This window comes from Ascaphus truei, chromosome 1 (assembly GCF_040206685.1).
Source record: "Ascaphus truei isolate aAscTru1 chromosome 1, aAscTru1.hap1, whole genome shotgun sequence".
Taxonomy (NCBI): Eukaryota; Metazoa; Chordata; class Amphibia; order Anura; family Ascaphidae; genus Ascaphus; species Ascaphus truei.
The window spans coordinates 503,218,344-503,244,376 of NC_134483.1; the positions used below are offsets into that span (position 1 = coordinate 503,218,344).

The 26,033-nt window shown below is 43.9% G+C and overlaps 1 protein-coding gene across 2 annotated transcripts in view; it reads left to right on the top strand.

The window, feature by feature from the left end:
• Positions 1-26,033, top strand: part of EVC (EvC ciliary complex subunit 1) — a 182,550-nt gene that overhangs the window by 128,863 nt on the left and 27,654 nt on the right. Inside the window, exons 13-18 of one of the 2 annotated variants that reach the window (XM_075569590.1) lie at positions 230-339; positions 2,638-2,848; positions 5,495-5,701; positions 9,274-9,418; positions 9,848-9,968; positions 23,599-23,725. In XM_075569590.1, the coding sequence (XP_075425705.1) occupies positions 230-339; positions 2,638-2,848; positions 5,495-5,701; positions 9,274-9,418; positions 9,848-9,968; positions 23,599-23,725 (921 nt within the window). The remainder of the gene's footprint in view (positions 1-229; positions 340-2,637; positions 2,849-5,494; positions 5,702-9,273; positions 9,419-9,847; positions 9,969-23,598; positions 23,726-26,033) is intronic. The other variant, XM_075569600.1, reaches the window with a different exon arrangement.

Genomic DNA, 26,033 nt, shown 5'->3' on the forward strand with positions numbered 1-26,033 from the left:
ATATAGGAAGTCGAAGCCTAACAATATATGATTTATAAACCAAATCTACCTGTACTATTTCCGAGAAATAGATCTACCCCAAAAAAAAATTTTTGAAGTTGAATTTGTTCTTTCTGTTGTCGTCGGTTAACCTTAAAGCGAAAGTCATGGTCTAAAAAAAAAAAGGTTGTGATCCAGTAAGTTTGTTTTTTTTTATAAACCATTTATTTGTTTTGTCTGCTACATATAGCTGTGGGCAAAGGAGCATGTCTTGGCATCTGCACTTCAGAACTACGCGTCTGGGAAACATGAGCAGATTATCCAGGGAGTCTTAATCCGATTAAGCGGTCTCAGCGAGGAGTAAGTATGACCTTTTCCAAGCACAATGGAAACAAAAGCAAAATGGTCTTCGGTCATTTCTTCTGATTGAAGTGTTTGAGCTTCCGATGGCGGAGAGCTTCTTTGCCAGCATGTCCATATTCACTCTCCACGTTTTCCTTGCTGCCACCATTAGAGATATTCTCCAGCATTCCCACGTGTGTGGTCATTTTAATCTTAATGACTTTATTAACCCCTTCACAATTACAGGAGACCGCAACATCTTACCTTTAAAGCAATTGCTGACACCTCTGACAGCAAAAGGGGGGGGGGGGATATCAATTATAATAGTGATCGGGAAGGACATGTGTGCAAGGAATACAACTAACAGATACATTATTTATGTGGATTTCAGCAACTCAACTCCCGGGAGCTGCATTACTTTTTCAGATTTTATTCTGTTTTTTTTTTTTTTTTTTTTAATATATTGCTGTATTTCAATGTGAAATATATCAACTTCAGCTTCAGTCCTCAAGGGTCACGAGTAGAACACCGTTGAACTAGATCCCATACTTTAGTTCCATAAAACTATACAACTGTGCACAGTATATGGATATGAAACGTGGGATGAGCTTGCTTTTAATCCTTGCAGCATCAGTTTGTTAATCAGTGTAGGATGGATTATAATTGAGCATTTTTTAGCGCTGATGAGTGTCCTGTCACATCCATGGTAAGCACTTTGTTTCAAATAAGCAGAGACAGCCTTAGCCACTGCTATCGTCACACTCCCATTCATTACAGTAATTAAGACAGAGAAATTTAAAACAGTTGTCTGAGGCTATTACAGATAATCGGAATACATTAAGGGCAAATATAAGAGTACGGTATAAAATGTATACTTTCGGATTAATTCCACTCTACATTTTACAGCAAATAAAAATACCACTAATGAGCACATTGACGTGTCTCCGCCAGGTCTGCAAACCCATTATCTCTTAGCATTCAATGCTTCCTCTGCAGCCAGGGATTCTGGGTAATGACATGCAAATGAGCACTCTGTGTGTCACTCCACATTTTTGAAACCTTATTTCCATCTGATCAGAGTTCCCAGGTTTCTTTAAGCAAATAGAAAGGGACAAACTCCTACTCCATACACCAACAAGAAACAGTTTTCGCTTCACCTTTTTTGCATTCGTGTTCACACAAATGAGCAGACAGCCACATTAAATAATGGCGTGGTATAAGAATATGTTTCTCGTGCATTGGAGTACCAATGACCCTGCCATCGATCTTACATACTGGACGAGTATAAGTGGATAATTTGCTTACAAGGTGACCACAGTGGGAATTATTCTACATTGGGAATGATCCTATCCATCTATATAATCAACAATTTGTTGAATGACTACATTTTTGTTTTGGTAAACTGATAGCCAAGCTACCTTTTAAATGGGTAATTTGTGCCATATCTCTAATTCACATGCACATTGCCTTCAATGAAATGTAATTAGCACTAAATTATGTTAAATTAATCTACAGAGATGAGTTAGAACATACCCTATTTATTGCCATTAAAATGTAGGGTTGCGTCAAATTGTACGAGCTTCTGCACAGTATTTGCAGTGTGGTTCACAAATACGCTTTTTATTATTAAAGCAGCAGTCCAAGCTGCAGTTCTCCCCCCCCCCCCCCTCTTTAATATGTGCATCAATACAATCCACACAATGATGAGTCATTAGCTAAATTGCCGTTCGATTCGTTCTCCTGTGATTGATCGGCGAAGATTTGGCTCGGGGTTCACTAAATGGTTGTCAGTGCAGCAGAAGACAAACAAAGATGCAAAGTTCTCTGGGGACGATCATGTAACCAGGCAGTCACTAGATACAATTAGTGCACTGCTAGAGACGGGGCAGGGCTCAAAAAGGGGTGTGCCAGAGCATTTTTCAGAAGAGGAAGGGGATGTGACTTTGTAAATGGTTGCTATGGAAATAAAAAATACTTGATGCATTATAATACATTGAAACTGTCATTTGAGTAGATTTTTAAAAAAATGCTACAGGTATTTTCTCCTAGTACAGAACGGATTTATTTAAAAAAAAAAAAAAAAAAAAAAACACATGTAGGATATTGCTTGGTCTGCAGATTTAAGATGATGCTAAAAATGGTTTTAGGGATGTTCGAAATGATCAATACTCATGTAGTACTTCCTAATACCTACTTTATGGTCGTAGGATAAATAGCTGAATATATACAGTCTGTGTTAACTTTTCTATAATAGACTATTTGCTTATACAAACACGTTACTGTACGTTAATAGACTGCATATTTATTATTTCACAGATCCAACAAAATTACACTTCAACGACACCAGTTTTTCCTTAGATCTGCTCTCCGTACATTAGCTCTTCGAAATATTTCCATGGCTACGTTGACTCAAATGAAAATGTCCAGGAAGAAAATCCTTCTACAGGAATTACAAGAACAACATACCCTGGAAAAGTCGAAATGGCATTGTCAGGATGAAGTCCAGTGGCAATTTCAAAATGAAATGGTAACAATTATTTACATGTCTAATTGTACACTTTTATTATTGTGTGGCAGTGTTAAACCGGTTTTTGTTTTCCAAAAGAGTTAAGGTACATTTTAAATCTGCCATCGCATCACTATGGTAATTGGCTTGGGTGATATTATTAGTGTTACTGTATTTTAACTACATACCTATTCAGCTGTACATTTCAAGAGAAACTTTTATTTTTTTCGTTAATCTGAATTATTACACACTGACCAATTATAACGGAATTAAGTTTATATTTGTTCTATAAAATGATTGTTCAGCAATTCAGTATGTTTGTATAAACTGTATTTTTTGTGTACTGCAGTACAAACATAACATTTCAGCAGCGTGTATATATAGATCTGTCTGTCTGTCTATCTATCTATATACAGAGAAGAGCAGTTGGCACACAAATATTCAGGCAGAGCACAGATGCTTATCCAATATGTATAAGGTAGAGATAGTACCAGATGGACGTCCAGTAAGGAGAGACCGCACACTGCAAGTTGTAATCCAGACAAAAAAAATTGTATTGAAACAAATAGGGCACTGCAACCAACGTTTTGGTTGCAGTGCCCTATCAGGTTAACCCTGATGAAGGTTCCTCCGTGGTGACCGAAACGTTGATTGCAGTGCCCTATTTGTTTCAATACAATTTGTGTCTGGATTACAACTTGCAGTGTGCTGTCTCTCATTACTGGACGTCCATCTGGTAAATAAATATATATATATATATATATATATATATATATATATATATATATATATATATATATATATATATATCTTTTTATCATGATTTATTGCAAGTGGTTCCCAGAAGCTGAACCGCATTACACTGTGCTCTAGGTTGTGTTGACAGCCTTAACCAAAGCACAGGATATTAGAATGATGACAACTGAGAAATAAGGGTGGAGGTGTGTAGAGATTTGTAAGTGAGGCGGAGAAATGTGTTGAATATAAAATGTATTGGTGAAGCAAGGTATTGGGAGAAAAGACAATCGTAGCTTGATATAAGAGAGGTAGATCATTCTAGCTGTAGGGTTTTGAATAGAATGTAAGGGGGAAGGTATGAGTTGAGCGAGGCAGCTGGCTAGTAGAAGGTTTAAATAGTCAAGACAGGAAAGAATAAGAGTTGTAGTGTATAGGAACAGAAAGTGAGATTTAGCAAAGACTGTACTGTATATGAGAGAAGAAAGGAGGAGTTGAATATAATGTACATGGAATATGCTTAGGGAATTGAATATATGATAAAGCTAATCAGCAATGAGGCCTGCCATGGATTACATTTTTGCATAAAATTGCTATACCCCCACATGACTAACACAGGTTTTAAAATTGAATGTCTTTTTGTTCTTTGTGTTGTTTTGCCATTGTAAGGCATCGGTCCCGCTGCGCTCGTTGGCGCGGGCGGCCATGTCGCGAGTTCCCCACCAGCAGGGGAATCCTCGCGAGCCGGTCCCGGTCCCCCCTGGCGGCACAGCTGACTACACGCTGTGGCGCGTCAGCCGCTAGGAGACACAAGAGAATGGTGTTTCCTAGCGTTGACACGTCACGTGGTGTGGCTGTGAGCCAATGGGGAGGGGAGGCTTCGGGAGGAGGAGAGGCTTCGGGGAGCGGGGAGGAGTGTGGAGTGAAAGCAGGTGAGTGCCTGTCTGTGTGTGTGTCTGAGTGCGTGCGTGCCTGTCTGTATGTGTGTGTGTCTGAGTGCGTGAGTGCCTGCCTCTGTCTGTGTGTATGTGTGTGCCCGAGTGCGTGAGTGCCTGCCTCTGTCTGTGTGTGTATGAGTGCGTGAGTGCCTGCCTGTGTGTGCGCGCGTGTGTGTGTGTATGAGTGCGTGAGTGCCTGTCTGCCTGTGTGTGTGTGTGTGTATGAATGAGTGCTTGCGTGTGTGTTTAAACTTACCCTCAGCAGCTCCAGCTCCAGCCCGAGTCCGTGGAGGGAGGGGGGGGGGAGAGTAGCGGGTCCCTCCGCTCAAGCCATGCCCCCCCTACCTGTCAAGCCTCCCACTCCCGCCCACCTCCCGCTCCCTACAGACCGCATATCGCGGTCTGTGTATGTCAGCGCACCGCCTGTCTGCAGTGCGGGTGCGCTGACTCTGGGAGCGGGGCCTTAGCCTTGCATTTGGCACTGGATAGGTGTACAATGCTTAAAAGAGCATTGAAGAGCATGATTTATGAATCTGTCTTGTGCCATTAGACACCTGCCAACATTGGAAGACACCTTAGAGCCTATGCAAGTTAACGGGCTGTAAGGTGTATTTCAGCACCACAAGACTGCATCATAAATACTGCATTGGTGCTGTAAGAACTCACAAACCATACCGTGTGCTACATCATTACTTACAGATGTAGCCAACATTCCCGCACCTATTATGTGGGAAGGCACTAGATTTTGCAACTGGAAGATCCATTGTATTGAATGGCAAATTGCATGATAACGAGTTTAATCTCATACCAGCGGAAACGTGGTATCGTGCGATAACATAATAACGTTGGCTACATCTGTATGGGGTAAAGCCGTGGATGATTTTTTTTTGTCCACCGCATTACATCAGAACACTTTTCATTTTTTATTTATTTATTTATTTTCTAGTTGGTCATTTAATGGTGAACATTTCATTTGCTTTTTTTTGCTTTAAAGGAAGCACATATTTTAGAAGAAGAAAGAAAGCTGGAGGCGGAGACACTACAGACACGCACCGATTTCCAGCAGCAACTACTTGCAGACCAGAATGAGGCCATACACATCATTAGGCAGCACATGGAGCGAGTGATTGGTCAGGCTCTGGTACAGCAGGCACAGCAAGAAGCAGCTAAAAGCATGATGGAAGACAATACAGAATTTAAGGTGTTGGTTCCTCCCTTATACTGTGTGTGTGTATTTTCCTACAGCACTCTGCTGATCTGTAACCCTTTCATTGCCAGAGGGACCTGCAACACATTTCTACATTTTCTTAAATAAAAATTGCCATGGTTAATATTACAGATGTGCCCAGACTTACTGTTTTCGATACCGCAATCCCTTGCGTCCGCTAGACCACACTGCAGCCGCACGCGATCGTGGCCACCGAAAACAGTAAGCCGCCCTGAAGGATTAACTCGGTTGGGTCCCTGCTTATGAATGGTAGGCCGCAGTGTTAATCCTTTTGGGCCATCTGCTGAGAGAGAAAACAGATATTCACCTTTTAGATGAGCTGCGCAGCCATCTCTGTCCCTATCTGCAGCCGTCACTCCGTTTGCAGCCGTCTCCCCAGCGCTGAAGGTAAGATGCAGGGCTGTATTTCCTTGTCCACCCGCTGGATGATGTAGATACCATAATATGGGGCTCTACATCAAGAGGGGAGGCTATATGACCATTTTTGATCATCTACATTATCGAGGTCTGGACATGACACGTATCTGCCCCCTTGATGTAGATGACGGCATATGGTCACATAGCCTCCCCCTCATGATGTTGAGCCCCGTATTCGGGACACCAACGTCATCCAGGGGATGGACTGAAAAATACAGCCTTGCATCTTACCTTCACTGCTTCGGGGAGATGAATGTGCAGCTCATCTAAAAGGTTAATGTCACGGAAGCCCAGGACTTGTTCACGGGATCAAGCATCAGACAGGACACAGAGATAAAATAAATGGATGTTTTGTTTCATCCGACTCCCTTAACTGGAGCCTGTATGTTTCTAGGGTAATTTCGTATCTGGTTAGGTGAACCTCCTTCACTACTGGATAATCACCGGCATCCTCCCGATGCATTTCCTGGTGGGCCTCGGATGCCTTCCCGCTCAGCTGGGGGGATGGGTACCGGACCCAGTCAGCCTCTGGCAGGTTGTGTAGGAAGCCCTGGTGTTCGAAGGACTACAGGAAACCATTGATATTGTACTTATTGAAGCGGGAGAATGTGTGGTATGTGAGGTGGGGGCGCAGGCTCATCAGAGAGCCATGGCTGCTGGCAAAGAACTGGGATGGTGCTGGTGGAGCTGATCTGGCCAGCAGAGCCTCGAGAACAACCATCTTCATCCCTGGGATGGTGTCTGGTTCCAACACTGCTAAAACTCCCACAATTTCTGTGGCCAGGGTAGGGAGAGCCACCGGGGCTTGGGGATCCACCGGGGTGCTGGTTTCCTTTATGTCGGGGGTCAGGGCCAGGGGCCAAGCTTCATCCAGGTTAGGGCCCGGTTTAGCAGGAGACAGTCTCGGCTGGGCTTCATACCTGATCAGGTCATCTTCCAGGTCCTTTTTGATTTGGCCCTCTCTGTCGGTAGTCCATACCCTTCACAGCATAGCAGAATCAGTTCTTTGTTCCACGACTTGTAACTGGATGCCATCATCTGGATCTATCTATCTGTGATGTCGCTGAGGCAGTGGACAAGCTCTGAGTGTGACCGGGGTGTCTGTGACTCCCTGCCCTGCGGTCTCGGGGGTCAAGACCTGCTCAGCCTAAACTACCTTCGAGTAGCCCTGAATCTGGCGATCCCACGAGAAAAGCCTAGGAAGTAAAGGAAGTAACCAGAAGAATTCAAACCCCATTCAAATCTTATCTTACAAAGAGGGAGATTCACTATGTTACAATCATGGGTTAGCAGAGCTCAATTCCATGTTAACTGCCATGCAACTCAATGACAGTTAATGTAGAATTGAGCACAGATGCCCCTTATTGGAGCGTAGTGAATCCCAGCCAGTGTTACAGAGGGCCTTTAAAAAATGTATTAAAAATACTTAAAGGGGAGACTTCCAGGAGGCGTGCCTTCAAGATGGCCGCTTAAATCTGCTGAATGCCCTGCAGTTGCCATCCATTACCATCCTCCTTACCTGGCAACGAGAAGGATGCATTTTATGTGCAAACGTCCATTCAGAAAGGAGTTATGTATATGCTCTGTTTCTATTGAGATTGATCTTACCCAGTGGTCTAGTATTAAGTTTCATTTTGGTTATTGTGATCAAGATCCTCATGTTATTGACGTAGCCTACGCTAGATTTCTATCTCATGTTATGACAGCTCAAGTGATTCAGATCATTGCATCTCTCCAAGAGTCCCTGTGATTCGATAATCCTACAAGATTCTGAGTGATAAAGACACTTGCCCTCCTGAAATGGCAATTTAGAGACATCCTATGCAGAAATCATGCAAGGCTTGTGTCAGCGAAAAAGCAAGATCTGGGAAATCTGATTATCCGGATCTGTGAGGAGTCGTTGTTCTTATAGTGTTCGAAATTGTGTAATCCAAGAAGTCTTGACTTTGTTAAAATGAAACTGTTCTGATTAAGGGACATACATACACTGTTTGATTTGATATCTATTTTTCAGTAGCTATTACCACTGCTTTAGAAGATTCTAAGGTGAAACCATTCCTGATTTGTAAAACTATTCTTGCCCTCACAGATACCTATCTGTGGTGAATTTCGAACAACCCATTTTTGAACATTTTTGTGTATTCGTTCATTAACCTTTACAGTGCAGCACCACTGGCCCTTCCAGTTATGTGAATGCTCCTGGAGCTGTTCCACTGTTTTTGTTTTAAGCAAAAATAAATAAATATATACAGTGTGCGTGTGTGTGTGTGTGTGTGTGTGTGTGTGTGTGTGTGTGTGTGTGTGTGTGTGTGTGTGTGTGTGTGTGTGTGTGTGTGTGTGTGTGTGTATATGTGTATATATAACACAAAAAACAGACTTGACAATGTTATATTATTCCCATTGTACATAAGACCAATGCAATTCAATATCAATTAACACATTATTCCAAAATACTTGTAGGCGGTCACATTTGGGTTAAAAAAAGTGCATCAATCACCGATATTTACTGCCTCAAACATGTCACTGCCATTAGTACAGTTTGGACCTAGGTGGGATTGCGGCTTTAACGCAATGTGGATTCAAATCTGTGCAGAAAGTGTCAGGTTTGATTGTTTCTACAGTAATTTGTGCTGTGAGTATTACCTCACACAAATGTCAACTCGTGCCGGTTTTATGGGGTCATACTGATTTGTAGAATAAATGGTCTCATCGACTTCAATGGAGTCTCACTAATAACGCACAAAACATTTTTTCCCTATTAAAATGCAATTGTGTGGCCCAGAAGCCCTAAGTCTCACTGATTTCAGTCCTTGGAGTTTGACACCTCTGCTAATGATTTGTTGTAAAGCTGAATGTGAAACATTTTGGCATGCCTGGTAAATATTTTACAGATCAGTCCAGATGCCACAGCCATGGCATATTGTATTTCAGTCTCCGAATCGACAGTAGGTGGTGGGATAAATAATTAAACACTATCCAGATGGTGTTTTTCTACTCGGACAAAATGACATCCGTTCTGTTTTCAAGAAAGTTGGGTTTAAAGTAAATGTCCTGTTTAACCTCTGAAATGTTCTACTAAATGTAGTCTGAGTTTCTGCAATGTAATATAAACTCATTTTAACTTATAGGAACGGTTGGTGGAAGCAGCTGTGGAGAGTGTGTATGTTACCAGCAATAGCGTCAACAGACTAGTGGAAAGCTACAATCGAAATATAGAACAGATATTCAAGGATTGCGAAGAGGAAAAAAGTAAACAATTGAGGGAAGTGAAAGGTAATTTACACTATGTTTTATTAGTGGTATGAGTATAATAACTTTATTTCATATAATAACTGTATTTCATATAGCGCTTTTCACCCAATGGGATGCAAAGCGCTTCCCAATAACAGTATATGCACGGTATGCAGCATTGTACATAGGATTGTTACAGACACCGTCCCTGCCCCGTGGAGCTTACAATCTATGTGTTTTTGATGCCTGGGGCACAGGGAGATACAGTAACTTGCTCAAGGTCACAAGGAGCTGACACTGAGTTTACAGCAGGGGAGCCTGGTTCAATTCCCAGTGTGATTGTTTACAATCTGTGTCGTTACTCACTGAGCCACTCCTTCAGGCCTGTACATGGGCATTGATGTTTACTACATCTTGTACTATACTTTTCTATGTTATGCAGGGCGTGTTTTTCTCTTAATAACATTCTAGATGTTACCTCCTTGTCAGGTATGGCCAAAATCAACAAACAAAAAAATCAGCATGAATTGTCTACTCTCTCATCTAAAGAGAAACTTTCTTGTCAACCAGCAAATTCGGACCTTCATAAAAGGTATGATAATTTAAACGCGTTCCTGTGCAACTCATCAACGTATTTATTACCACCTGAGCAAAAGAAAGAGGTGCAAAAGGATTTTCACCAAGTTTCTCTAGGTTTAGTTAGATTGATTTCTTCCGATACGGTATAAAGCAGAAGCAAAGTATTGAATTGGTTGGTATTAATGGTCAACCCAACTTTGTAATTACTATCTTGCTCACGTCATTTTTTTGTTTCAATTTTTTTTATTAGGCAGATATGACATTACAGGGTCTAGATAATACAAACAGTAAGCCCGCCTAATACACATTTTTTTTTTTTTTTCTTAACTGGGAAGAGAAGAGGAAAGGCTCAACGTCTCCTTGACCATATGTGGTCCAACGGGGCGGCGCGAGCATGGAAACAGAGAGGGGATAGAGAAAGGAGGGGGAGTGGGGTGGGGGGAGGGGGTGTGGAGGGTGTAATGGGGAAAGGTCTTTTTCCCTAGCTTCTTGGCAGTTCTGGTTTGGATCTTGGTGTCCATTGGAACTCTGATCTGTTAAGGGGTGTTTCGTCTTAGGAGCGCCATGTGGGTGTACCATGGATCCCAAATATTAGTGAATGAGGTAGAAGACCTCTTAAGGAAAGCAGACAATCTCTCCATGTCCATTACTTCTTGCACCCTTTTTATTATTGTTTGTTTTGAGGGGGGAGACACTTTCTTCCAGGCGGCTGCCACCGCACACCTAGCCGCCGTGAGGATGAAGGAGACTAATTTTCCTGTTGGTCGGTCCAGATAGTCTAGGGGCCTGGCCAACAGGTAGGTCAGCGGTTCAACAGGTATTTTGAGGTCTGTGACCTCCTCTATTAATTTTTGTGTTGTTTCCCAGTATTTCTGAATTTCCGGACATGTCCACCAAATGTGGGCCATGTCCCCCTTTTGACCGCAGCCTCTCCAACATAGATCGGATGCCAGGGGGTAGATTTGATTTAGTCTGACTGGGGTAAGATACCAGCGGAACATTATTTTGTAAATATTTTCTCTGATTGTGGTACATATAGAAGTTCCTGAGGCATTTCCCCAAATACTTTCCCAATCCTCTCGGTCTATAACTATGCCCAATTCTGCTGCCCAATGCAGCATATAGTCATGTGTGGGGGCTTCTGTGCCCCTCTCTAGCTCCGCACATATTTGTGTTATTAGACCTTTCTGGTGAGCTGTTTCTCTGCAGAGCCGCTCAAAACCTGTAAGAGGGGGAAATTTCAATGTTGGGGATATTGTTTGGATAAAGTGTCGAATTTGTAAGTACTTGAACACGTTCAGTCCTATTATTCCATATTTGGTTTGTATGTTTTGATAGCTCAGGAACTCCCCGAGGCTCAAGAGGTCGGCAATCACCTTGATGTTTTTGGTTTGAAATTGGTCAAATTGTCTGGGCTCACAGCCAGGTGGGAATTTCGGATTTTTGTGAATCGGTATAAGTTGGGATTGTGGTGTTGTGAGCTTGTACTTGAGTTTGCTTTTCGTCCAGGTCTCCCATGTGTGTCTCATTGGGCCTAGTTTGAATTTGCTATTCTGCATGTCCTCCTTGTTCAGGGACCAAAGGCAAGCCGGCAGTGAAGGCGTTCCGGCATATTGTGTTTCTATATCCAGCCAACAATATTGGTTTGGGTTTGCGTTCCAGACTACCACCTGTCGCAGTTGGGCAGCTAGGTAGTATTTTGTGATGTCTGGGACTCCCAGTCCTCCTCTCCCCCTTGAGGCCAAGAGAACTGTTCTAGGGACTCTAGGTTTTTTACCTTGCCAAATAAAGTGGAAGATTAGTTTTTGGATATTTTTCAGTTCCGAGCCAGGGATGTGGACCGGGAGAGTCTGGAAGTAATACAATAACCTAGGGAGTATGTTCATTTTAACCGAGACCATTCTCCCGATCCATGATATTTGATAACCTCCCCATTTTTCTAAATCTTGTTTAATTTTATGGAATAAGGTCGGATAGTTATGTTGGTATAGGGATTGGTAGGTCCTCGATATCTTAACCCCCAAGTATTTGATACAAGAGGAGCTCCAACGGTAATTGAAGTTTAGTTTGAGGAGTTTCACCTCTGGCTCTGGCAGACTTAGATTCAGGGCTTCTGACTTATCATTGTTTATTTTATATCCTGAGATTTTTCCAAAATCCCGGAGTTCTTTTTGAAGGTTGGGTAGGGAGATTTGGGGTTTGGAAAGGGTTAGTATGACATCATCCGCGAATAGGGAGATTTTGTGCTGCCTGTTTCCAATTTCTATTCCTTGGATGTCCGTATTGAGTCGTATTGCTGATGCTAGTGGTTCTATCGTTAGCGCAAAGAGGAGAGGAGATAGAGGGCATCCCTGTCGAGTCCCATTTGTTATCTCGAATCTCTGGTTATTGCCCCCTGGTAGTTTTACTGTAGCTGACGGGTTTTGATATAGTCTACGGACCCCCTCTAAGTATGCGTCTTTAAAGCCAAATTTGCGCATAGTCTGGTCCAAAAATTGCCAGTTTATTCTATCGAACGCCTTCTCTGCGTCCAGGCTTAACAGGAGTGCCTTGGTGCCTGTTAGGTGAACATGGTCAATGATATTAATTATTTTTCGGGTATTGTCTGAGGCTTGTCTCCCCGCGACAAATCCTACTTGATCGATGTTAATTAACCTCGGTAATATTGGGTTTAGCCTGTTTGCCAAAATTTTGCTATATAGTTTGAGATCACTATTGAGGAGGGAGATTGGACGGTAGCTTCCACATTGCATCGGGTCTCTGCCTTCCTTATGTATTATAGCCAAATTGGCTAGAGACATTGTTGAGGGGATTTGATTCCCTTCCATAAAATGGTTGAATGTTTTTAGCAGATGCGTGGAGAGGGTTGGCAAGAATCTTTTATAGTAAATATTTGTGAAACCGTCAGGGCCAGGAGATTTAGTGAGCTTTAGTGATTTGACCGCCTCTTCCAGTTCCTCTTTTGAGATCTCAGCGTTGAGGACTGTGTTTTCCTCCTCCGTCAGTGAGGGGAGTTGGCATTTATTTAAGTATTGAGTTATAGATTCTGACGCTATCGGTACAGGTCGGCCGTTTTTAGCTCTCAAGTTGTATAGTTCTGTGTAATATCTTGTGAATTCCGCTGCAATCTTGCTTTCACTATATTGAATCTCACCAGACCTACTCTTGATCGCCGTTATTTGGGATCTTTTTTGTATCCCTCTTAATTTACTGGCTAGGAGTCTGTCGGCCTTGTTGCCTTTGTCATAATATTGTTGTTTGGTCCATTTGAGGGCTTTTCAACGTCCTCCAGCTGGGTTTGTCTAAGCTTTGTTCTAGCATCTATTAATGATTTGTATATTTTTTTTGAGGGATGTGCTTTATGAGCTTGCTCTATTGCTTTTATGCTTTCTGCGAGTTCTTTGATTAGCGCTTGGCGGGCTTTTTTCCTGTGGGATGCGATGGAAATAAATTTCCCTCTGATAGTTGCCTTATGGGCTTCCCATAGGATTGCTGGAGAGGAGACTGTTCCCATATTGAGGGAGAAATAGTCCTTAAGTGAGGATCTGATTTCTCTCTCAATCTCTGGGTGATTTAGTAGTGAATCGTTCAGTCTCCAGGTGTACGCTGTTGTTTTTTCAAAGGGGACTGACAGAGTCAAGGTGACCGGGGCATGGTCTGACCATGTGATTGAGCCAATGTCTGATTCTATGGCTGCCGCCATCACATTTTTGGTGGTCAAAATGTGGTCTATTCGAGAGTAAGTCTGGTGAGGTGCTGAGTAGAATGTGTAGTCTCTCTGGCCCTGATGTTGGGTTCTCCAGACATCCACCAGTGAGAATTCGCTCATGATTTCCCTGAACCTTTTCCCTTTGATCTGGGAGTGGGTTTTGCGGGGGGGGGCCCATGGTGGTTGATCTGTCCTCGGTAGGGTTTAAGACCATATTTAAGTCTCCTCCCACTATCATCGACGACAGATATCCCGGGTCAACACCCTCGAGAACAGCTTGTAAAAATTCTGTTTGGTTCTCGTTTGGGGCGTATACATTGATCAGGACGATTGCCGAGCCCGCTAGGGAGCCATATACCATTAGGAATCTACCCTCTGGGTCCATTGTTGTTCTGACATGATTAAATGGGGTGCCTTGTCTGATAAGGATAGCCACACCCCTCTTCTTACTACTAAATGATGCAAAAAAGCAAGTCGGGAATATTTTTTTGAATAAATTTGGGGGGTCCTGTGATGTGAAGTGGGTCTCCTGCAAGAATATGATGTCTCCCCCTGTTTTTTTCATGTCGTTGAGTGCAAGTCTCCGTTTTCTATTATTTTGGAGTCCCTTAACATTCAGTGAGCAGATCTTTATTGCTGTGGATGTCATTGTGATTTTTTTGTGGCTTGAGGACTCAGGATCTCCCCCTTCCCACTGGAGGGGATCTTGCTTTTATGTCCTAGGTATGTATTACTTCGAGAGCTGCTTTGTTTATGGGGTAGGGGTGTGTCTTGTCTATATTTTCTTTGGTAGTTGTTTGTGTGGTGCCAAGGAGGGGGGGGAGGGGAGGGGGGGTATGGGGGGGAGGGAGGGTGGGAAAAGATCCGCTGGGACAGAGTCAGCGGATAGAGAGCAGATAGGATTAGGGCCTTTTCAGGTCCTAATATTGTGTTGCCAGACCTAGTGAAGGCCGGCATTTGGGCAGATGTGCCCATCTAGGGAGGTTCCGGCACCAGTGACCGGCGTGCAACAGAGGGGTCCAGACCCTAGGTTGCTAGTGTGTTGCGCTTTTCCCTTTTCTGTCGTCATGTTTTGGTTTTGGAATGCGTCGTGTTTTACTTGTATGGGGGGGTGGGGGGGAGTTTATAAGGGGGGGGGGGTGGAATGAGGGGGGGAGGGTAAGCACCCGAAGAGACGTTCAGGTTGCGAGTGTTGAAGTCGTTTACGCTGGCTGTATAGCTCGGGTTATTTTACCATTTTGGTGAGGTATATAAGGGTGCGTATTTCTCTGTTGGTTACTTAGGGCCGGTTGGCAGCGTTCTACTAGGGCGATGGAGGGCGGGGAGCGCAGGGGCGGGTGGGGGGGGGGGAGCTGAGGGGGGGGGCGTCCTAACTTTCTTCCTCCTCTATGTTAGTAATTATGGCTTAGGTCTAACTTTTATTGGATCTGTATGCGTTGTGTGTAGCATCCTGAACATAGCCCATACTAGTACACAGTCAGTTTTCTGGTTTAACATATACAGACGAATGTTCCTGGTAGATAACATAGTAAACCTGCATTGACCTACACCTCGTTATTGTCATGGCATGCAATACGTCCAGTCTGCTTGTACAAACATAGCGATGTGACCCTGGTATATGATATTTCAAATCTACCTTGACATAGATAACAATATGGGTCTGACACGAAACACATCGCAGTCGCGCCAACACCTCCTGATCTTTGATCCTGAGGTGTACCATAGCAAGCCTGGGTTAACCTATTTTATTGGATCTGTATGCGTTGTGTGTAGTATCATATACGTAGTCTATTATTAGTACACAATCAGCTGTCTGATTAACATATACAGAGAAGTGTTCCTGATAGGTTACATAATGAGCCTGCTTTAACCTACACATCGTTATTGTCATGGCATGTAATACATCGGCGCTGTTTTTACATAGCTGCGCGATCCTGGTATATAATATATCAAATCTACCTTGGCATACATAACAATATAGGTCTGACATGGAACACAACACAATCGCGCTAATACCCCTTGCACTATGATCCTGAGGTGTACCATAGCAAGCCTGGATTCACCTATACTGTGATGTGGTCCAGGCATGCAGCGTGGCAGACCTGTTTCGTCATGCGCCGTAGGTAACATGTAAATGATTTACAACGACCCATACAGCAGTATCTGTATGAGAACCTGATGATTTCGCCCTGACATAGACATCTGAGTACTCTTGTCAAGTGTTCTGGCACATTTATGGTAGAGTCTTGGGCAGCAGCCTGTCTCGGCTACAACATAAGGGAGAGGGGGGGGGGGAGAGGGGGGGGGAAGGGAAGGTGGGGGGGAAGGGAAGGTGGGGGGGAGGAAAGGTGGGGAGGGGAGGGAAGGTGGGGGGGAGGGATTGTGGAGGGGGGATGGGGGGGGGATGTGAGGGGGGGGGGAGGGAACTGGGAGGGACTCCCATTCTTAGGTTTTGCTATCGGCTTGGAACATTGAACATATAAGCCCCTAGGAATCCCATTGTTCTTTTTAGCCGATATTATTTTAGAGTTTTATGTCTGCGGCCCATGGTTGGAGATTTAGCATGGGTTGTAAACCAAGGTATCTTTGTATTGTTCAAGTTCTTTTCATGTCAATTTGGGTCTCATGGGGCCCTTGGGGGGGGGGGGGGTATGGGTGTCAAAGCATGGGGAGGCCTTCTGTGGCCGGGGGGGGGGGGGGATGGGAGGGGGTAAGCCCGGGTTCTCCAAATGTGGCGTGACTCTCTGATCGCCGCAGTGTAATATAGGCAGTAGTACTCACGGTTACCATTGGGGTCACGGTAGGGTGATAGGGGGAAAACAAAAACAAAAAAAAGGGGGGGGGGGGTGATCCGACCGGATGTCCTGGGTTCCCGTCTGAGTGCTCACTTCCTCCGCTCCCGTGAGGGCCGGTCGGTTGTCGGGGCCTCCAGGAGGGGAGGGGCAAAAAGATCCTGCGTTCCCTTCGCGACGGCGGATCTTGGCTCCACATTATCTCAGCAAAGCTTCAGCGTCGGGGCTGTCGGTGTGCACGTCCGTCTTCGTTGCTGTAGTTGTTCCGGTGTGCTGTAGGAAGCTTTGCCATTTCCAGGTGCTCGCCACGTCCACTCTCCGGCCGGCCGCCTGCCGCGTCCCGACGTCATCCGTTCCGCTGGTATCAGCAGCCGTCTTTGATGTTGGGAATCAGGTATGCAGACGGGTCTGTAGGTTTCTTGGGGGTGAAGGGGGGGTGGGGGGGAGAGGTAGGGGGGGTGGGGGGGAGAGGTAGGGGGGTGGAGGGCGGGGGGGAAGGGGAAGGGGGGGGTGGGAAGGGGGAGTGGGGGAGGAGAGAGTGGGGTGGGGGGGAGTGTGGGGGGGAGGGAGGGAGGGGGGGAGGGGGTTTCTGATGTGTTGGAGTGTTTCGCTGATTTCTGGTAGACGCTTTGTGGTGGCCTTGTTTGGTGGGTTTTCAGGGTCTTCACTTGACTCGGCCTTGTCTTTGTCCTGCCAGCCTTTCAGATATTCTTACTGGCTGGTCTTGTGTGTCCTGTTCTTGGACTCTGGAGGGGTTCTCATTCCATTCTGCTGGCGGGTTCAGTACTACCGTTTTGGCGATGCGCGCCATATCCTCTGGGTGTCTGATGGTATGGTATTTCCCGTTTTTCTGCACCAGCAGTTTAAACGGGAAGCCCCATTTATATTTGATTTCTTTTTCACGCAGAAGTTTGGTTAGAGGTTGCATCTCTTTTCTCCTGAGCACCGTGCGTTTAGACAGGTCGTTATATATTTGGAGATGGTCGCCTTTGTGGGTGATAGGTTCCTGCGCGCGGCATGCCGCCATAATTTGCTCTTTTATTGAATAATGGTGGACTCTTGCAATCACGTCTCTAGCTCTGTTGGGGTCATCTGACCTTGGACCCAATGCTCGATGCGCTCTGTCCATTTCACACTCACTTGGAGTAAGGTCAGGGCAGACGGATTGAAAAAGGGCCAGGATGTAAGGTTTAATCTGGGCTGGGAGGACCGATTCTGGGATCTTCTGATCCTGATGTTTTGTCTTCGATCTCGATTTTCCTGATCCTCTATCTGGTCTTTAAGATTACTCACTTCGGCCCCCAGTCGGTAGATTTCGTTCGCGGCGTCCTCTTGGGCCTGTGTTATGTCGGCCATTTTTGTCTCTAGCTCCGCGGTGCGCTCTGAGAGGCCAGAGATCTCTTGTTTCAGTTCAGAGACCGCAGCTTTAAGGTCGGCTTTTAATGAGGCGTGAAGCTTGTTCAGCATTGATGTTATTAGCTCTTGCATGTAATCCCGCGTTAGGGGTTCGTCCTGCGGCGGTGGTGTGTCGGTGCGGTCACGCTCCATTGCCGTTTGCTTGGTCCCGCGTGAGTGTGTGGGGCCGGCGCCATCTTGGCTTCTTGTGGCAGCCTCCGAGCTCCTCTGAGAAGGGGAGAGAAAACGGGCAATTCCTGGGCCCGAATGGGCTTTTTGTTTGCCTGCCATTGCCCTCTCGAGGGTTTCCTCTAGGCTTTAGACTGTTTTGTGGTGATTTTTTTGGGGTGGGAAAGCGCTGCTTTTGTAGTTTTATGCTTGGGTCTAGGGAGCTCCTCTGCTACCCGACCGTCCTCATCGGCGTCCTGGACCTTGCTCACGTCATTTTAAAGGGAGGTCTGTAAAATAAGTGCTGGCATATTTTTTTTCCCTTGTAAAGCCTGGTAATCTTGTTAAATGTTCCCCATTGTCAGAAGGCAAACTGCTAACCGTTATCACACAGAAAACACCTGCATGTACTGAAGTGAAATCATACTGTATTATAAATACATCTAAGCCCTGAAAATGAAACCCAGGGTTTCGCAAGTGGTATTCTAGTGCCTTATGTGAAGTGTTCCCAATAGGGGAACAAAAGTCTGTGTGGTTTTAGTTACGCTTTAGATATTTTTATATTACTTAAATATAGAAACATTGGAATATACAATTGTTCAAAAAAAACACATGCATTCAATGTAAACACAATGACAAATGTAACATCTAGGACTAATTAGGTATGTAACTTTAGTTTCTCACAAGTTTTACAAGATATACAGTGATGGATAAATCAATACGATTGATCTTGTAAATAGAAAGAAAAATATGGGGAAGCAAACATGAGGGATATTCCGGACTGACGCACTTTCTCTATTCATTTATGGAGAAGGTCAGAAGATTGAGTGCTTTATCAGCACTCACTGTGGGTCAACAACCCTAATCGTTGAAGAGCCCAATTATCATTTGTGTTCAGTTGCATAAGTAGAAGGAACCTTTATGCTGTTGGAAATGTGCCGTCATACGATGCTTGGCTTTGGAGAAAATTGATTTTCATGTGGGTGCCCCGAGTAGGACAATACAATGTTACATTTCCGAAAGATTGTCATTGTGTGTTCTCTTTGTCATGCTAGCTGTACCGTATGTGACATCTGTCTGAAAAGACCATAACTTTTCGCAATTATAGAAATATTCTGCTTACTCACAGCTGAATGAGTACAATAATTGGTATCTGCCACTACTGAATATTATGTCATTTTTAACCCATTCCCTGCTCAGCGCGTTTTTACTGTCTCGTAAAAAGAGTAAATCGTGTGACTAGTTCATTCAATAAGTACCTTTTATAGGGCGCTTCAACCAAGAGAAAAAGCCAGGGACATATACTGTATGGTGTTCAAAATCTGTGTACTTTAAATTTTATTTTTATTGTATTATCATTAATAAATGTAAAACTGATCTGGAATTTGAATGTGCTAGTATTGATTGACTGCTACAATCTCGGCCCCTCTGCTACCCTTCTTTTGGAGACTGCATGTGAACAGCACATACACCTTAGACCACAAATACACATAAGTTTCTTATATATGAACCATAGTGTGTGTGTGTGTGTGTGTGTGTGTGTGTGTGTGTGTGTGTGTGTGTGTGTGTGTGTGTGTGTGTGTGTGTGTGTGTGTGTGTGTGTGTGTGTGTGTGTGTGTGTGTGTGTATGTATAATATATATATATATATATATATATATATAAATATAGCTCAACCCCGTTATAGCGCGATTCGCTATAACATGGATCCGCTTATAATGCAGTTTGAGCATGGACCCCGAATTAAAAAAAAAATATTTAATTTTTTTGGGGGGAAATTTTTTTTTGCACACACTCACAGCACACTGCACACACTGCATACACTCACAGCACACTGCACACACTCACAGCACACTGCACACACTCACAACACACTGCACAGCACACTGCACAGCACACTGCACTCACAGCACACTGCACTCAGCACACTGCACTCACATCATACTGCACACACTCATAGCACACAGCACACTGCACACTGCACACACCACACACACACCACACTCACCCCCCTCACCCTCCTCCCACTCCCCCTCCCTACATTTATATTGTGAAGGAGAATATAATGGGTATATGACTTTGTGATTGACTTTGTGATGGTGTTTTAAATGAGTAGGGCAGCCATTATATGTTATTATGTGACAGTGTAGTATGATTGGTGCTTGTTTGTTTGTGCTAAGCTGTTTGATTAGGTAGAGGATGGACCAGGGGGCTAGGTTGCATACATTTATGTGCGTTTTGGGTTCTAATATTGCCCCTGTAAATGTCGTTGCTGGTTTATTTATTTTTTCGTTAATGGTGTTTTCTGTGCATGTGTAAGGGACTTGACAGTGCGACTGGTTGCTAGGGACAGTAGCGGGTTGTCTCGCTCGGTCAGGACCTGGGGATTAAGGTAATATATTCTATAGCATTTATATGTATGGTAGAGTTTCCGGTGTTAGCTTCTTTTTCTCCCCCGCCCGATCTTTGTCTGCCACTATGAACACATTGGCCAGTTTCTTTATCTTTTTTGCTGACGAGTCGATCTGCGCATGCGCGAGAGATCCGACAATGTGGACTGGTTGCTATGGATGCGAGCGGGCCTGTGTAGGGCTGTCCCGTTCGATCGGGAACCAGGGGGCAAAAGTACTAAGCTTTATGGTATGTTTTTTATGCACACTTAAAGAATGCATGATGTTGTTGGGCTCCTTTGTTGTCCATGTTGCTCTCTCCTGGTGCTGTTAATATATTATGCTAGGGCTGCTATTATGGGTATACGTGGACGCATGCGCTATGCTAACATCTACAATGTATTCCCACAGGTGGACTAATTAATTGAACTAATCAGTGGTTGGGCGCTTGTCTTTGACGTGTTTCATGCCTCATGAAAAAACTCACTTTATTCCTGATTTTTCAGCTGTTGCTCAATATGTAATGAAGTGAGGGGGGAAGTGAGGCTGCTAGGGGAAGTTACGGTGGCTGCTGGGGGCTGTGTTGGGCTGCCGGCCACCTCTTCCCTCGCTCCCGGTCGGGCGCGCGGCGGCAATTTTTTTTTAAAAATTAGCGCGACTCCGGTTCTAGCGTGGTCGGATTGGGTGGCCCCCGAGGACCGTGCTATAACGGGGTTGAGCTGTAGATATATATATATATGCGCAGAGGTATCGGTACCGTGTTAGCCGAGCTTTAATAATCAAAAAATTATATTGTCTATTCTTTTTTGATATATATATATACATATATATACATATATATATATATATATATACACACAAAAAGGAAAAGCACATATTGTAAAAAGTAACAAAAAGTTATTTAATAGGTAAAAAGGCAAATGCTCACATACAAGGCAGGTGTTAGTTTTGCATAGGGTGATCGGAAAGCACAAAGGTGCCACAACGAATCATGCAGACCAACCCACTGCTGTGTGGTGCAAACTGAGCGATTCAGAGCAATTTTGTGAGGTGAGGAGAATCCTTTTTGGAAAAAGGGCACAGAAAAGAAACATGACTTAAAGCATGTATTACAACCACAAGTAAAGAAGAATTGCTGTGGACTGAGGATATTGGTAAAAAGTCGACATCACTATTAAATATTATATTTGTAGAAGTTTGAGTCACTATTGAATCAACATTTTGATCCCATAGAGAAAGTGAGATTATCAGCACGCTACAGTATACTGTATGTCCATTGACATGATTCTATCTTAGATTATATTACATTTGTAACAAGGTTGTGCAATTTTGGAAAACTGAATTCTAAAAGTATGGTGAAGTGAAGTTGCTATATTTTGAACATGTACTGTATTATGAGAATTAGTATCCTATACACATCTTCCATCCACATAAAATCATTTTCATTTCAGAGGATCTAACAAAATATTACAACACCTAAACACTTACATATTTAGTATTTGTTAGAGGATATCATTAGGGATTGTGGAATTTGATTGATATGTGTGACTTTAAATAATGCATTTAACAAGGTACCCACCCAATGCATCCCATGAATTAGGAGCTCACAGCAAACTAATAACAATAAAATATTAATGTATACTGTGTTGTGTGTTGTGCATATCCGCTGCACAGGGCGTAGCTCTTGGGGACCCCTCTCTCCCCCCCCCCCCCCTATCTTCAGATAGAGACTGGCGGGGGAGATGCTATGCGGCAGCGGAGGCGGGCCCCTGGCGTTAAACAGAGGATAAGCCAGCAGAGGAATTAGCAGTTGATACAGAGGCAGAGCAGGACGGCAGGGGAGGTGTGTGCTCTAGCAGCAGACACCGGACATAAGAAAGACTTCCAGGTCAGACTGCTAGAGAGAGCTCCTCCCCTGCCGTCCCGCTCTGCCTCTGTATCAACTGCTAATTCCTCTGCTGGCTTATCCTCTGTTTAACGCCAGGGGCCCGCCTCCCCTGCACGCATAGCATCTCCCCCTGCCAGTCTCTATAACCCCCACAGGTAAGCATGGAGGAGAAGGCGGGAGAGAGGTGATGATGAGGAAGAGAGGTGATGATGAAGGGAGAGAGGTGATGATGAAGGGAGAGAGGTGATGATGAAAGGGAGAGCTGATGATGAGGGGGAGACATGATTGTGATGATGATGAGGGAGAGGTGGTGGTGATGATGAGGGGGAGAGGTGTTGGTGATCGTGGGGATGAGGTGGAGAGGTGATGGTGGTGATGAGGGGTGATGTGACTGTGAGGGGGAGAGCTGACGATGGGGGGAGAGCTGATGATGAGGGGAAGAGCTGATGGTGGGGGGGAGAGCTGATGTGATGATGAGGGGGAGCTGGTGATGGTGGTGATGAGGGGGAGCTGATCAGGAGGAGAAATTATGATGAAGGAGAGGTAGTGATGAGGGGGAGAGGAGGAAGTGGGGGGAGAGATGATGAGGGTGGGGATAGATGAGAATGAGGAGGAAGAGGGAGGGATGATGAGAGAGAGGATGGGCGAGGTAGAAAAAAATTGCAGTCAGTATTAATATTAATGGGGCCCTGAAAAATGTTTTGCCCGGTGGCCCTCACGTCTAGTTACACCACTGCCCCTGCACCTACTCTAGTAATATCTAGCTCCCTGTGTTTGGATGAATTAGACTAGTCAACATTTTATAATATCGAAAAAATTGGACAGAGGTCACTGAATAATGCAGATTTTCACTTTAAATTTCAACATGAAATGCTGCTTCAATAAGATTCTTCCACTTAAATTGTGTTATGTCTTTTTCCCAATGCCGTTCCAGAAGAACATAAAACAATCTTCATGTGCCAAGAGCAATGGTATAAGCGCACATGAAAAAATGTTTTAATTATTCTTACTAAAAAAAAAAAAAGACAATGAGCATACTTTTTATTTGAAGTCACCCTTTCAGTTCTAACGCAGCTTCACAATAATACTTATCGGTGTTCCTGCAGCCACCTTTTGTTATTGAATCCTTCACATACAGAGCCACCCTTGTGTTTAATGTGTAAAAGGATCAATACTGTTATTTGAATAGAGCATTTTGCATGAATTATTCTAGTGTTCAGCTAGGAAATACCGATAATTTAGTTTTTATAATTAAGGTGCAAAATGACAGTAATCTAGTCAACTGTTTCTTATCTCCCTTAGATTGTGTTTCCAGCAAAAACAGTTGATGGAAAAGTTTAGTGTATATCAACATATTCGCTTGGATTCCCTAAAACAGAAGAAATTGGTGCTGCATCTTCTGGAAACACATCTTGAAAACAAATTAAAGGTGATGTATAAGCTCTGTTGCAACTATTTCCCTACTTAACAATTACAAAAAAAATTGTACTATTGGATCTCATATGTCACCTGAAGCTGAACAATGCTATTTTCAGCTCCAAGGACTCCACGGTTCCCAAGATACGTACAAGCAAAGTTACCAGCATTACTTCCTGGTTTTTAAAGGGGATTTAGACAGCTGTCCAATAGGAAGCTGCAACATCATCTATTGTGGCCTATTGGCCTGAGATTTGGTTACCATTTTATTTTCCCTGGAGGGAGATTTTAAACCCGGTAACTTCACTGGTAAGTATCTCGGAAACTGTGAGGACCCCAGAGCTGGGTCGACCTCTATGTTACAATGGTGTAAACAAAACATACACAAAATAGGGGGGATTAATCCTTTAAGGAACCTCATTGGAACACCAAATGCTAAAATAAAAAACAAAGCAAACATAAGACAATAATTTTTTTTATTTACTTTATTTTACCAAAATGTAAATACATTTATCTTTTGGTGGTCAGTACACATCTTTAAGTTCAAACAATATAGACCACAGCAGTATGTTAGCTCAGAATTCTTACTATTACCATTGATTGGTAGGAAACCATTGTGATACCATAGAACAAGATAAGGCATTTTAACTGCATATTTGACTTAAAAAGCGAAGGAAAATTCCACATCATCCTGATAAACACTAAATGTTTTGGTATTGGCAGACTTCTTTGACCGGAGTTCGGGAATTAGAACAAAAGACTAACATGAATAGATCTCTAACAATGTATTATTTAAATATCTTAACAATTCATATTATTATTTGTGTGAAATGTATAAACATGGAGCATGTTACACCTGTCCTCAGCTGTATCGATGTGTCTCTTGTAACAACAATTTTAAATGGTTCTGACATGCAATACTAGGAATTATAGGCTAAAGCTGGTAAATTCCAGGCATTATTGAAATCCCTGCTCTCTGATTGGATAATGCCCGGAATTTTAACCAATCTGTAATGGCCCGGAATTTTTGGCAGCTTGCCAAGTTTTTCAGCCAATCAGCTTTCAGTTCTCATTCACAATGAGTGTAATTTGCTCTTAGACAGGTAGAGGTGATTGGACAGAAGGCACCGGCTCCTCCCCCTCCCCGCCTACAGAGAGCTCTGCACAGGAGAGTGAGGGGAAAGGTTTGTGTGTCTGTGTATGTGTTTTGTGGCTTTAAAGGGGGTCAGAAGAGTGTTTTATTAGTGTGTGTGTGTGTGTGTGTGTGTGTGTGTGTGTCTTCTGTTGGTGTGTGTTTTGTGGGTGTAGAAGTTGCAGCAGAGTCTTGGTGTGTGTCTGCTCTGTGTTTGTTTTGCTGGTGTAGAGGGGGAGCTGCAGTGTGTGTGTCTTCAGTGTGTGTTTTGTGGATGGTGGATGGGTGCAGAGTGTTTTGTGTGTGTGTGTCTGCAGTGTGTGGGTTTACAGGGGGCTGCAGTGGGTGTAGAGGGGGGGGCTGCTGGTGTGTGTTTTATGGATGTAGAGGTGGCAGAGTCTGTTTTGTTGATTTGTGTGTGTCTCTGCAGTGTGTGTTTTGTAGGTGCAGAGGGGGGGCTGCAGTGTGTTTTGTGGGTGGAGGAGGGGTGCAGAGTGTTTTGTGTGTGTGTTTTGTGGATGTAGAGCTGGCATTCTGTTGGTTTGTGTGTGTCTGCAGTGTGTGTTTTGTGGGTGCAGGAGGGGTGCAGAGTGTTTTTTGTGTGTGTGTCTGTAGTGTGTGGGTTTACATGGGGCTGCAGTGGGTGTAGAGGGGGGGCTGCTGTTGTGTGTTTTATGGACGTAGAGGGGGCAGCAGTCTGTTTTGTTGGTGTGTGTATTTGCAGTGTGTTTTGTGGGTGTAGAGGGGGGCTGCAGTGTGTGTGTGTGTCAGTGGGTGTAGATGGTGGAGGAGGGCTGCATAATGTGTTTTGGTGTGTGTGTGTGTCTGTGTTTTGTGTGTTTGTGGGTGTAGAGGGCGGCTGCATTGTGTGTTTTGTGAGTGTGGAGGGTGGAGGAGGGCTGTAGTGTGTTTTGTGGGTATAGAGGAGGGGGACTGCACAGTGTGTAGGGGGGACTGCAGAGTGTGTTTGTGTATAGTATATAGAGGTGTGTGTGTGTGTGTGTGTGTGTGTGTGTGTGTGTGTGTGTGTGTGTGTGTGTGTGTGTGTGTGTGTGTGTGTGTGTGTGTAGAGGGGGCTGTGTGTATGTACAATTTACTTTTAATAAACTTGCAGTAAAAGCATTAGAATGTAGACAATCGTGCTGATAAAAATCAATATGACTACAAAAAGTTATCTTTTTTATGAAAA